At 42.5% G+C, this 15,045-nt stretch overlaps 1 protein-coding gene across 3 annotated transcripts in view; it reads right to left on the bottom strand.

Moving 5' to 3' along the window:
• TOM1L2 (target of myb1 like 2 membrane trafficking protein) overlaps window positions 1-15,045 on the bottom strand; it is a 56,447-nt gene that overhangs the window by 29,995 nt on the left and 11,407 nt on the right. For all 3 annotated transcript variants that reach the window (XM_015643074.2, XM_015643073.2, XM_015643075.1), the window contains exons 2-5: window positions 7,389-7,473; window positions 6,369-6,447; window positions 4,641-4,790; window positions 360-494 (exon numbers count right to left, since the gene is read on the bottom strand). In XM_015643074.2, the coding sequence (XP_015498560.1) occupies window positions 360-494; window positions 4,641-4,790; window positions 6,369-6,447; window positions 7,389-7,473 (449 nt within the window). The remainder of the gene's footprint in view (window positions 1-359; window positions 495-4,640; window positions 4,791-6,368; window positions 6,448-7,388; window positions 7,474-15,045) is intronic.

Raw genomic sequence — 15,045 nt, forward strand, 5'->3', positions numbered from 1 at the left:
GGCTCAGGGTTATCATCAACAAAAGCAACCCCACTTTTGAGCAAAAGAAGTAAATCTCAATCATAAATCCTTTTGGGTTCTCTTTGAACAAATTAGTTGCCTTTGTTTGGTGGTTTTGTGGTACAAGATTAAATATTACAAACTCTTTCCCTCTTCTCAGATGGATGTTGACTCAAGGGAGGAGATAGCTTATCAGTCTGTATTATGCCTCTTTTACATGCCCTTTCACTATTAAAATGTCCTTGCAGGAGCGAGAAACTGAGCCAAATTCAGAGACATGGGAGAGGAAAAACAAGTAGTTATCCAGCTATTTAGACATCCTGGGAAAACATCCCTGGAACTGCAAGGCTGCAGCTTACCCTCTGTGGTGTGTGTATTGGAGACAGAGCATCAAGATCTGCCATGGGGAACTCGATGCCTTTCCTCTTGAGTTCTTCATAAATATGCACTACTCCAGTTAAATCAGGGCTACTTCGGAAGGCATCAGCCCAAGCCTGGAAAACACAAGGTATTATCCATAAACCTTCCAAATGAAGCTCCAGCCCCACACTAATCTCAGATACTAATGGATTTCAGCTTCAAAGGAAAGCTGGAATCATCAGACCTGGTCTAAAAGCTCCTGCAAATATTAAGACCCATAGATTTTATTCAGATATTAAATAGACAGGAATGCAGTGCAGAGTAGCTGTGAGTAGCCCCTGACAGCATCAAAATCCATGAACATACATGAAATTCTCTTCCCATCTCCTCTCCTGAGCACTGATTGATGCTGATCTTTCCTAGCATATTGTACAGCAAATGACCCACCAGAAAAGGTCTGTGTGAAAGATTCAACAGATCTAACCAAAATCCACAAAGCTCTACAATCATCTTAAGTAATCTCCATTCACTTTGTGAAATGAATCCTCATTTATTGCCAAAGGAAAAACACAGCCATCAAGTTGTCTTCAGTGTCTCATTTGGACCAGACATAAATCCTAAAAAAAGTTCCTGTCTGAGGTTCTTGTCTTGTGAAAGAGACAGTCCCCTGAGCAGCAGAACTAAGGATGCCTGGGTTCTGACAGAGCATATCCAACACTCAGACACCCCAGTGTGGCACAAAGGATGACTTTAAAAGAGAGAAATTCCCACAGCCAGAACATTCATAATATCTCTCCTGCATCAATTCTCTGGTGTCTAAAAAGACTTCAATTCACATTTGAGCTTTTCCTTCGGTGGGAGTACTAAGTGCTTCTCTTGGCTAGCCAGCCTCCTGCACTCACAAAGCTTCTGGGAGCACAATATGCTGAAAGCCTCAACCCCTATCACTTGTGTTGGAAATTAGCCAAATATTAAAAATGTAGAGGAAGGGAAAACTTAAATATTATGACTCAATTAAAAACTGAAGCATTCCACAAACCCCCACATGTGTGGAGCAGAGTAGCAGTGTGCTGGATCCAGGACTACAGCGAGACGCGTGTGTGGGCTCTGAACTTAATTCATTTAGTCATCACTTTTACACTAGTTCTTTGACTATTTTTACTTTAAAAGCTCTTTGAACCATTTTTTATATTTGAGAGGACAGAAATCCAAGATAGCAAAGAAAGATAAGAAATAATATTAATTTTTAACTTGCTTTTCTATCCTGTTCAATTCTAAGAAAGAGCATTTCCTACCATCTGTGCCCAGGAGACAATCCATTATCAGGTGCAAGCAGACAATCCTGGGGTTGCTTCTCAGCTTTGTTAAGAGAAAATTAACTGCATCAACTGTTCTGATGCAGTGCAAGTCCAAACAGCCCTGCTTGAGCCAGAGAAAACAGCTCTGACAGCACACAGCCATTGTTTCCTTGGAACCGACCTTCCAAAACATCCCCAATTCTGATGGAGATTTTGACTGCACAAGTAACTCCACCTTTGCCATTTCACTGCCTTTTCAATTTTCATCAGAAGCCATCTGAATGATGCTTCTACATAATGGTGTTCACCACTTCAACTCTATTTGCAAGCAAAAGAGAAAAGTGTTAGGCGAGAGATGTTCTATTTAATAATCACCACTCTAAAGAAACTTAGAGGCAAAAATATGCTGCATTCGGCCCCACAAGTTTTTAGTGAAGCTTGTTCATCCAGGAGCATGTACTAATGCATCCCCTCTTTCATTGGCTTTCTGTGGATTCTGCAAAATGATCTCATTTCTTCTGCACTCCACCTTTTAAAAATATTCTCTCTTCTGCAGTTCTCTCCCCTGGAGAAAGGAGACACTTCCATTTATATTCTTCTTCACCTGAGCAGGGAGCATTATATACATTAGTGTGCCTCAGAGGTCACAAGCAGGACAGGCACTATTGTCTTAAGTGCTGTCTACACACATTGCAAGACAATCCCTGTCCTGGACAGCTTACAATCCAACTAGGCAGCTGCAATATAAGCTCTGCTTTATGGATAAGGAGCTACACTAGAGCTTAGGACACCTGCCCATTGTCCAAACACACAGAGGGGAGATTGAATTCAGAGCTTCTAAAACTTTGGGCCAGACTATGAAATGTAGATGCTTCAGGATAAATTCCACTTGGATCCTCAGTGTGCCCAAACAGGTCACTTAAATACCACTGTAAATGGTATTTATATTATGGTACCCCCTAAATTGGGGACCATCCCAGTGTTTGGACACTGGGTGACAGGAGAGCTCTTACCAGGGGCACAAGGAATGTTTCCAAGGCCTCCTAGCAAGGTGAAGAAGGAAGGATAAGCACTATATAACATATGCTAATTCATGTACTCTGGGAAATAGGCTGAGAAAGTGAGACACAAGATGCTCAACATCTCAAAACAAGTCTCTAGATAAGAAATTGATGGCAGCTTTATCTACCCTTGTTATGGAAAGACCCAAGAATGCCCCAGCTGTGTGGCTGAAGACATAAGCTGTTTGTACAGCTCTCTTCCAAGCTTCCAAGTCTGGGCTATTAATCCTCTCATTTCTGTTCTTATTAATTCCCCAATATCAAATTGGGTAGAGAAAGGGATAAATGCAATGTTGGTGGAGCAAAGCTGAGATCAGCCCTCTGGGATAAAGTTAACTCCAACCCCAGGGAGCACAGCCTAAGCTGAGTGAAGCTGTCACAAAGTATTTTGGGGTGTGTGTCCATAGGGATGAGTGACTGCAATCACTCTCCCAAACTTGTCAGGCAATCTGGAAAACAAAGTCCCCTACCACCTCCAGCTAAAGAGACACGAACAGAACCCACCCACAGGCAACCTTCATCATTTTCAGGCTTTTTATATCAAAAAGCATTTAGTACCCAGAGTGAGGCTTTTAGCTCTATTGCACTAAGTCTCCTCAGATAAAGCTGTTTAATACACTGAGGCAATGACTGTGGCTTTCTGATTATGTTACAAACACTCCCATCTTAGCTGCATTCACGACTGGGAATCCATTTAAAGCCAGAGCACAGCAAAACCAACATTCCCTAAAACAACATGGAAACACACCCAGTTTGTCTTTATGGGACAGTTTTTAACCTCATCTCCTGGTCACTGCATGCATCTGCTCTCCCACCAGAGCAGGCAGAAACCTGAGGGCTCTGTCAGATGCACAAGAATTGCTTTCAATAATTTCATTAATTTTGTGCTAATTTAAAAAAAGGCCATAAAATCATAAAGCAGAAATAATGAGACCCCACAGACCCCGACACCATGCCCACTAATTCCACCACCCTACCCATCTCCTGGATGAAAATCACTTATTTACATTCTCATGCTCTAAGGATGCCCTATCCCTGTATCCAAGTAAGAAATAAAGCTGCAGAAATCCAAGTGCATGATTTGCCATAAAAATCAGAAGTATATCTGGCAAATGATGCTGTGCATTTGTAAATACAAGGAACACTGCAGCAGGTTTATATCATTTTAAATACGCAGTGTCTTTTAGTCTCTGGTGTACGCAGTAGCCTGTGGAAGCTTAGTGATAAAGCTTCCTATAATTGTCAGATTTCCTCCAGGCAGGCACCAGTGTTTCCTCATGTGTGGCTAATGGTTTGTGGAATTAACATGGCTGTTTATTGTTGTGCTGCACAGAAGGAGAAGTGGCAGACAGGCCCATGTCTGAACTTCCCACTGCAGGCAAGGATCTGACAGCGCGCTTTTACTGCACAATAACCAGAGAAAAGACACCAAAACCATTTTAATTCCTATATGGTCATTTACTTTTCTTTGAAAGGAATGCAGAATGCTTTCTAATGGAGGGAAACAGCTCCATTTTCCGGTCAGGGAAACAGACACAGAAAGGCAAGTGTTCTGCAGCTGACACCAAAAGCACAATCCTCTGAAATCTCCTGGCCTCGGATGACAAGCTCATCACTGAGGCAAGCCTCCAGCCTCTAGATATGACTGTTCAATTGCAAAAGCATCCATTTACCTTTTATTAAATCCTCCTGTTTTACAGTGGTACCTCTCTAACTACAATCCAGACAGTTCTCCCTGGATAAAATATCTGTGTGTGTACATGTCTGCTTTTTCCCACCCATCTGGATATATTGTTTGAGTTTATATATAAAAACCTTGCCACATTTTTAACGATGACAGCGTGTTTAGTGATGCGTAGCATTGAAGCAGACAGTCCTTATTTCAGGCAGCAACATATGGAAGCAGAGACAAGCTGTGTACCTGAATCAGTGCTAGGACTTTATCCTGTACTATAGTGGGGGGGTTGTTCTTGGGTGAGATGATTTTCACCAGAACGCCATCGATGAAGTCACGGTTTGCCACCAAGACATGGAAGCGATGGCCACAGTTCTTCACACAGGTCTCCAACACCTACACACACAAAAAAACCCAACATTCATTGCTGGAGCAAAGCTTGATCACATACACAGCACCTGTTTTTTTAATTTATTTTAGATTTTTTGATGGGAGGGTGAGAAGATGGAGAGAAGACTACACTTTTACTACCTCTCTTCTTCCCCAGTTTTGCCAAAAAACTTCTCTACACATTCAGCTGTACCTCACCCACTGACAGCATATTGGGCATTTTTGTGATCTACCTTTCCTGTTTCCAAGGTAAAGAAATAGAAAGTTTCTTCATCTTCAAAGCAGAACTTTTCAGCTGGTGCAGCTGAACAGCCAAGTACACAGCAGCACATCAGGAGCAGGTAAGACAGAGGACATCCTGTCACAGTGAGATATTATCGTGCTGTGCCACTCCACCATTTTCTGTGTGCCTGGAACACAGCTGGACCCAGTTGCTCTGAGCTATAAGCCATGTTTTAGAGTTGGGAATTCAGGTGAATGATCTTCACTCATTCAAAACACTCCCCTGTGAATGCTCTGACAGGTTATACTTTGACACATTTTCCCCCTGCAACCTAGCTGGAGGCACCTTCCACTTGCCATTCAACTGCCATGGAAGAACAGCTGTTGATTTCTCTCTGAAGAACATGATTAGCATGGAGATAAATCCAACACGTCACTTCTCCTTACAGCCTTGCCTAATAACCACTGCGACTCTGTACCGAGGAGTCTGTAATTACTCTCCTCCTTCAGCTGCTTTCATCAGCCATGATGACACGGGCTCATTCCTGATGGATTTTGCTCTTTCCTGCACAATGGATAATCTCATGGTTTGGACTTTGGTAATCTGTCAAAATGACAATCCAGGATAGGAAATGGCAAGAAGACAGAAAGTACGGTTACGCCTCGTCAGGGAGATGCAACAAGAGCTCTGTGAAAGAATCGTACAGATCACCTTCCCACAGCAGGATAACTCCATCTAGTTACTGCCAGAGCCAGCCCAGCACCCCACTCAGGAGAGCTGCCTGGACACCTCCAGCTAAAGCCATCAGCAGGAAAGGTCACTGCTAAATTATCCCACACCTTAGCAGTGCTGCCTAAATGCACAGAATATAATTTACACTTTATTGAGCGAAATTAGATCAGCATAAATTAATGTGTTGTCTCCTACAGAGATTCATTCACAAGGGAAATTGTGCATCAGCTACTTATGAAGCCGAAAATATGGCAAGTTCATCATCCTCACTTGCAGATATGCCCACAGCTGTTGCCTTGGAGTGGAGGAATGGTTGGACACAGGGAAATGAGAGTAGAAAGGAAAACCTCTAAGAGTAACAGATCCATTTGAGCCACTTTAACTTTCCTCAGTCGGTGCTTGGGATGAATAAAAGCCACGAAAAGAAGCAGAAATCAATTGAGTCAGAAAACTGCTATGCAAAGCTTCCAGCAGCTCTCCCCAAGGAAGTGAGGAGGCAATTGGAGAGAAGAAAAGGGCAGAGCAGTGGCTGTTAAAGGAAATAGTGTGTACATTCAAGAGAGTGCCAGGAAGAGGAAAATGACAAAAGGGTTCTGCCCTTTGAGGCATTCCAGCCTGCCCCCACTCACCGTCAGTGCCAGCATGACCTCTCTGTAATTTTTATTTCCATTCAGCCTCTTCTTCAGCGCTCGAATGGCATCCTTGGGCCTGAAGGAGAAACACACCATTTTAACAGACAGCTCAGACAGGCTTTTCACATCCCATCAACTGTGGGAAAATGACTCTTTTGCCATTTCCAGCTGGACATAAGCATGTGGGTTAACTTCAGATCATCTGACTACAACCAAACCAGGGTCATGGAGAAATATGTGAGGAGACAAGGCATCACAGAAGTCAAGACTGGAGGAATGCCCCAAGTTTCCAAAAATCTGGGCTGTTGATTAGGCAGGAAAGACTGACAGCCATTCTGACAAGCTTAGGAAATAAGAGCAGTGATCACTTCTCTTGCAGACTTCAAGCAGGAATGCTTTCTGGTGCTAAAGAAGGTGTGTCAGAAAAGCTGTCTACACAAATAGCTGAAATTGAAGGCATTGCAGAGATACAACTGCTGCAAAACAAAGGTAGCACGTCTCCTAGAAGTTTTTCATGCCAGCCCTCCCAAGCAGAGATTGACCACAGAAAGTATCACAGAATAATTTGGGTTGGAAAGGCCCTCTTAGATAATCCATTCCAACCATTAACTCAGCACTAAGCCCACCACTATATTACATCCCAAAATGTCACATCCACATGGATTTTGAGTGCTTCCAGGAATGGTGGTTCCACCACTTCCCTGGGCAGCCTGACCCAGTGCCTGACCACCCTTTCAGTGAAGAATTTTTTCCTAATATGTCATTTAAATAAGTTTCTCTCCCAGCACAACTTGAGGTCATTTCCTCTTGTCCTGAATCCTACAGGTACTGCATCATACAGTATTTTCTGACAGCAGGAGAGGTCTAAGGAGCAGGAAAACCAAGCAACTGATCTGCAAACTGCATTCAAACCATGAGCATCTGCCCCAAGCCTTGCTGCACCTCCTCACATGCTGAGTACAACTGGAGGAAGATTGTGTTCAGGGACCTTTCCAAGTCTGCTGAAATAGCACATACCCTTCTTCTGTCTCGTTGATAATGTCACAGATCTCCATGTTAAGTGTCCAGTCTTCACTCTGCAAAGAGCCATCTGTGGCCTTTTCTGTAAAGTAAAGAAAAATAAATCTTTTCACATCTTCCTGGTTAGGTCTATACCTCAATCCATCTTCAGTTACTCTGAGCTGAAACTATTCAGAAACAGAAAAAAACAAATCCCTGCAGACAGTAAACAATGTCAATCCTTCCATCCTGGTTTTAGGGATCAGCATAGAGGTTTCCAGACAGAATCAATTATCCCTCCAGCCCACATAGATGGGCTGTTCTTCAAAGACTCCTGAATTCCTGGGAGAGTAGGAAAATGTCAGCTAATTCCAATTTAAACTCTTCAGATGCTGTACTGCTGGCAAGTTATGAGCTAGGAAAATATCCCCCCAAACCAACATGACCTCCTCCCTGTTTCAGTAGATAATACCTCCCCATGAATTAAGGGAGGAAACATAGCAACCTGGAGACAGAATTCAAGGAATTTCAGCATGAAAAGATCCACCAACACATGAAAATATTTAGCACATAACAGTTCAGGTCATGATATCATGATATCTGTCCCATGCTATGTCCCTCTCCATGCTGGGGCTCTGTACACACCTCCCAAGCTCTGCCTTCCTCCCAAATCTTCCCTCACTATTTCTGTGGCAGGTTAAGTCACTCTGGCATCACTCAATTCCCAGGGAAGGATGACCTACAGCACTGTGACAGTGGCAGATGTCAACTGTTGGCAGTTTAATTTATAGACATCTGCAAGAGTAGCATAACCATAACTTGTAGTAATCAGTTGACAAGAACTATTTCCTCCTTGGGATTTCCTCCTAAATCAATATAGTTCTGTCTAGCAGTGCCTGGAACATCCCTGGAATTTTTCACACTCCTGACTTGCAGCATTCAAATCCTATCTGCTACCCACAGTCAGGAATAATGTCAAGTTGAACGTAAAGCCTGTCACTAGAAAGATCTAAAAAGGGGCCCTTCGAGCCAAGCATGACCTTCTCTAAATTAGTCTGGGTTTTTCTACAGATCCCTGGCATCCAGTGCTGGAAGGCAAAGAGGCAAATCCACTTTTAAACATTTCAAAGCAGAAACAAAACCACAGGTACCATCTTCTCCAACTATCCTTCTGTATACATCTAACCCCAATCTGTCCCCCAGAATAAAGCAGATTTTGTTTGGAAAGACCAGGCTCCAAGGACTTCACACATCTCTTTTTGTTTATCAACACTGGTTTTTTCCTGTTAATATTTCCATCACTGTGACTGAGGATACAAATGCCCACAGGCCATAATTATGGGACATTATTTGGAGAAAGACTGTGCCTGGGTAATTCAAGTTTCAGGGACTTGTCTACACCAAAATTGTGGTTAAAGCAGCTCCACCAAAGACAGCAACTACAGAAGTTTGAGGCAGATATGCACAATTCCAGAAGAGAGAGCTGAACAGAAGGGAGAGGACATCATGGAAAAGGAGATTATTCTATATGGAACAGGAGAACATTTGTAACAGCCCTCACTTCTCATTCTGAGAAGCAGCACTACAAGGTACCCACTAGGGAGGGAATGGAGGCTGAAAATCTCCCAGCTGGATCTTTTTTTGCTGTCATCACCTCATACTAAAGTTCACTTTGGTCAATGAAAATTCTTTATGCTTGAGAGATGCACAGCATCCATAATGTCCAATAAATACTGGGCAGATTACTGAGTGTTTTTAATTTAGTGTGTTTACAGCACAGGCAGAGCTGTTAAATGTTTTCTAGGATACAAGAATTTATCTTTGTGCAAAGCTACTTGTAAGAATCACTTCTATTAGTTGCTTTTCATTCTTACAGTCTACATAAGGTTTTATTGCTATAGAATGTCAACTGCCTTCACCTCCATATAGTCCTTATTGCTTAGGAAAATATTTTATTTAACATTAGAAAAAAAACCTTAACATTCAGAGATACAAAAAAAAAAAAAAAATCACTACATCTGATCTGCTAGAGAAGGTGATCCCCAGAGCTGCAAAGGATTTACAAGCCTAATGCTCCAAAATAAGAGATTATGCCTTAAACAGAGAGTATTCCTGAAGCTGGGCACATGATTTGTTTCCTTAATCTTAAACTATATTAATGAATTTTTGTGTTCTTGACAGCATTTGGCATCAGGCAGCAACTTAGCAATGTTCAGACTCTCTGGTCTGCTATAATCACTTTTTATATATGATTTTGGAAAATGCTGATCCTGCACAAAGTTGTGCTGGCAGCCAATTCACTCACTGGTCTTGTAAAACTCACAGTTAAGGTTTATTTTGACAAAATGTGGATATGGCAGCACTCCACAGGTAAAACTTGTGATATTTTGCCAAGAAATGCTGCTGCAGCACTGTACAGAGGTTACCACTGGAATGCTCATCTGTGGTCCCCGATAACCTTGGTCATATTCCCTTCCAGAGACACTCCAGGGAAAACAAAATCCCCTTTCTCCCAAAAAACATGGTTACTACCTTTTTATTTTTGCATTTCTGCATAGACAGCTGAGACTGTGTGGGTTTAAGACATAACAGTTGCCTTCTTGAGAATTATTTTTTTTTCCCCTTGGGTAATTTTTAATTCAAGTTAGAGTCAGAAGCTAATTTTAGTCTCTTCTTCAGCAACAGAGAGCACACAAGCACTTGTCATCTGGAGTTGTGTGTCCTTTGTAGGGTGTGTGACCCAGATTTGCTGCTGCAGTGCTCTCTCAGCTGTACAAAGGAGTTCACTGGCTGCAGAGAAGGTTTGGGTGGGATTTACCTGAAGAGCAGTATTGTGCTGCAACAAATTGAAAGCCTGCAGAGTACTTCTAGAACCAAAACACAGCAGGTTGTAGTTCTGGATTTCTAGTGAAACAGAAAGAATCCCTACCCAACATAGCCAAAACACAGTAAATTAAAAATACCCAATAACCTGTACAGCATTTCATGGACATTTTGGAAGGTTCCTCCTCAAATAGCACCCAGTTATGACTGACAAGATTAAACAGATTTTGGAAACTATCACAGAACAAAGGAATGGCAGGGAAATTGTGCAAATCCCATTTGAAAGAGTAATCAGTTCCTTGACCTCTTTCATGCTCATTAAAAGGCATTGAAATGGCACCAGTTCCTTCACACACGGACTCTGGAATGTGACCAAAGGATTCCAGGGTGCAGTAAGAAATTATAAGAGGGAAGGTGATGAGGAGGAGTTTGCCCTGACCTGAAGAGTTTATGGCATAGTTTAATTGCATCACAGAAGGGCTGGCAGCTCCCAGCCTGGTGCCAAGGGCTCCTTGCACAGCTCCTGACTCGGGAGCAGCTCTGAGCGCTGGGATAACGCCGGGTTTGTGTCTCACACAGAGACACGATACCAGCAGTGAGATTATCAGAAAGTCTCTCTCTGAAACAAGATGCTATCAGTTCCCACCACGTGTCCCAAATTAAAGCATAAATGTTCTGGTGGGAAGAAAGACAATCTGGCACTCCATGCCTGACACACAGCAGACCTTGGGCACTGCATATGCACACACAGCATCAGCTTATCTGTAGTCTGCTACAGGAAAAGGGGAATAAATCATGCTATTTTTTCCATTCACACCTTCCCTCTGAGATCCAACTCTTGTGGCCACATTTCCACGCTCTGCCAAATGGCAATATCAGCATTTCCCTGCTCACACTGAAATCCTGTATGAGTTACAGCACTCTGAGGGTTCAGCAGTGTAAAGTTCCCAGTACAAACAGTCTCGATGCACACACCCCCAGCCAAGCCTCTGCCCAAACAACCTGCTCCGACCTGAAATGTCACCACAAGGAAATCAGGTCAGAAATTCCTGTACAATCACAGATTGCACAGGGCAGGGCAGAAATTAGCTTCTAAAAACAGGAAGAAAACAGAAGAACTTTTATCACCCATCCTGAAATCAGGTCAAAAGTGACCTCACAGAGAAACACCAACACTGGTTGTCCTGAAGAAGCTCCTCTCTGCTCTCTTCAATGCAAACTACTGCTCCATGTGCATGTTTATACAGCTGAGACTGGAATTCTGGCTGCTGGAAGCACTGAGAGCAGCTATTCCAGCCTGAATGATGACAGGAGCAAGGTAAAAATCTCTCCAAAAGTCCATCTATAAGTACCAATAAGTCTTTATGGTGCTGTAGAATGGTCTTGGGAGAAAAGGCAAAAGGGAAAATTAAATATAGCACTTGCTAGAAATAACATTAAATGGAAACAGCACAACTGCTGTTTTCTGTTTGAATATCAGAATCTCATGAATGAACAGATCTTTTTGTTCAGAGAACTCACAGTTTTTCTCCCTTGGGTCTTCTCCAGATGTTGCTTCAGAGACTCTCAATTCACACATTTTTCTATTACACACAAAAATCACCTTCTATTTATGCAAGAAACATGCACACCAGTGCATCATGTTAGAGAGATCCAAACCCAAGAAAGATCCAAGTCCAAAATTCTCCCCTTCCCTCCAACAGTGTTTGGTGTTCAAATAGCATAAAACATCTTGGGGTTTGTGGTTGTTTTTCTTTTTCCCTTTTTGCTTGGAAGTTCATAAGATTGCAGATCTTAGATCTTTGTCTTGTCTCTTAACAGTCCACCTGCCTCCCAGCGGTGCTCCATCACTGAAATTAGTGAATCAAACAGTCAGATATGTTATATTTCACTCTGCATTACAGGGATCAGAAGAAGCCACTGTATCACCAGGTTTTTGCTTCCATCCTGCTGCCCCCCCTCCCTTCAATGCAGTGTTGCTCTCTCAGAAGTGAGGGGCATCAGCTGAGGGTAAAAGAAAAATGCTTTTACAGACTGGGCTTTCAGGAAAATAGCAATAGTTTTACAAGGCAATGCAAACCAGACAAGATTGCTCAAACGAGCGGGACAATTACATCTCTGAGCTGTAGCCTATAGAACTGTTTTACACTTTAAAGCACCATTACATTTTGTGACTGCAGTTGTCTCTCTAGGATTCAATAATTCATCAATGACCCCCCTGCAGCACCATCAATAAGATCCAGGAAAAGACCATAAAGAGGCCAAGGAAACATATTTCAGCTGTCCAAGGAAAATGAAGATAAGACCAAAGACCCCCAGTACCCACAAAGCTGCTGAGTTCAAGGCATCACACATGGGAGACAGACACTCAAATAACACACTTGGATACTCCTGGACCCAACAGTCTATTCTTGTTTTTCTATATTTGCTTTTAAAAAGACAGTCACGGCCACTTAGACATTATGGTAACCAACAGGAGGATTGTTCCTTTTTATCAAAACGCTCCTATTAAAATATAAATGTGACTCATTCAAAATTCAAGATCAAAACTCAACTCTGGAGTGACTTACTCATAAAACCCTGCCAGCTTCTTTGTTAGAGCGCACAGCTCCAAGAGCATTTTTCAATTAGCCACCTCACTGCTCCAAGTCCTTTTTCTACATTCCTTATTTCACACTGTTCTGAAAGTGCTGAGCTTCACACTTCCAAGGAAAAAGCCAGTCAGCTAGAACAAACGGGCTCAATCTGAACGGCAAAGCTCTACAGAAAACGTGATTTGGGTTGGACTGCTGCAGCACTGGCCGTCCACTTGTCATGAGCACTGTGATTTTTCACTTGGTTTTTTAGCTATGCTCACACTGAAACTCTTTAGGATCGAGTCATTTATCCTCTGTTAATTGTTTTGCTGAAGTTTCTGGTGGTGAATAAATGAATAGCTGGCAATGGCTGCAGAGTCTATGTTAAAATAAAATAACGAGACACTGTGGACATGCATACATGCAATCCTAATGAGTATTTAGCTCGAGTGCTGTTGGAAGGCACAGCAGTAAACTGGGAACTGTCATTTTCTCCAATTAACTTCCAGGTTTTCTTCTTTTTGAAGGTGCCACCCAAATGCCAAACTTCCTCCAACCTGCTTTCCAGATCACACATACCTGCAATCATGAATATATAGTACGCAATTACAGTGCCTTTTTAAGGACCTCACGGTACTCACAGTCATGCTACAACATTCTTGTGATTTAGATATGCTGCAGAAAAAACATCACCCATCATCTCCCACAAATTCAGCCTCTCAGGTGCAGGAAACTCCAGGTGATTAACTGAGCATAGCTGCACTGCAGTTTCAGAAGCAAGGTGAATGGATTAATACATACTAAACAAATATTAACAGCTGTACAACAAAGAAAACTCTTCTTTCGTGCTCAAATCAGAGCTTCACCTGAACAAAAAGAAAACAAAAACAGAAAACCCTATAATAATATCAGAGCACTCAAGGGAACATATCAGCATGGTTCACTTAATTTATCACATCTCAAAGGTCTTGATACATTTGCAGGGTGTAAAACCAACTGGACCTTCCCATCTGCAATTGTATTGCACAAAAAAAGGCCTGGCAGGAGAACCTGGTCCAGGCAGCTTCTGCACTCAGATGTCTCTCATCTCAGGCATAAATGGTAGTTTAATCACAGTCTTTAAAAGCATTTGGAAGCTGGATCCCAAGCAGAACGGTGTGTTTCTATACAATAAAGACTTTTGTTATGAATCTTCTCCCTGAAGTTCTCCCATCAGCAGAAATTGTTGCTGCTGACAGCAAACTCCACTGAATGACATGTGTATGTGAGTTGCTGTCTTCCAAAACAGATGGCAGAGAGACACTACTGCTTCTTTAAAACACAGTGAAATCCATCTGACTTCTCCATTCTACACAGCTTTAGAAACAAAGCACAGAAAAACACCTTCCTCCCATGCCCTGACACTCATCAGAGCTCACATGTTGACCCATGTACTGTAAATAGCCGTCCTTCAGAGCGAGGTCATACACAAGCAGCTCCCAGCTCATCAAGCCATTTGCATGATTCAGAGGCACTTTCCCCCAAAATTCAGCCTTCACTGCACGTTTCCTCATCTCTTTTAGCAGTGACCTTGGCTAGATTCCCACCTCGCTGCCAACCCACGATTTTCAGATGATGGTGCTACTTTACGATTGACAAACAGGGACCTGCTCGCGTCAGGAATCGATACGCCCAAGCCTTCAATCAGAAATGTCAAAGCCATTTTAAAATCTGCGCCCTGTATTAATGGATTTTAATGGATTTGAATGGAGATGTTTGATTTACAGTAGGGGAGCAAGAAATCAATGATCCTTTATGACATGTCACATCTCGTGACAGTGTCCCCTCGTCCTGCTGTGTCGGGGGATGATGACTTGCCACTTCACAGACATCTGTGATCTATTAGGCAACACTTCCAGTAGTTTAATATCATCCCACTCTGAGTGTCCATCTTTCTTCTCTGGATGAGAGGCATGAAAGGATAAATTAAAATCTCCTGGGTGATGAAATGGTCTCCTTCAGATTTGCCTTTTCTAAATTTAACTGCGACTGCTGAGACGTGTCTGTATGATTCTGTGTGGGAGAATTTATCAGCATGGTGTTGTTTAAACAGGCCAGTGCATCAGGATGGGTACCCAAATCTCCTTCTCCTTTGAACACTGTCCAGCAGCCAGTGTTTTATAACAAAATCATCAACATTTAGTCATTTCCATAGCCAGAACTTAGATTGTAGCCCACCACTTGCCGAAGAGTTTTCATCCCGTTTTAGTTTCTCCATGGAATTTGGACCATTGGAG

This window comes from Parus major, chromosome 14 (assembly GCF_001522545.3).
Source record: "Parus major isolate Abel chromosome 14, Parus_major1.1, whole genome shotgun sequence".
NCBI lineage: Eukaryota > Metazoa > Chordata > Aves > Passeriformes > Paridae > Parus > Parus major.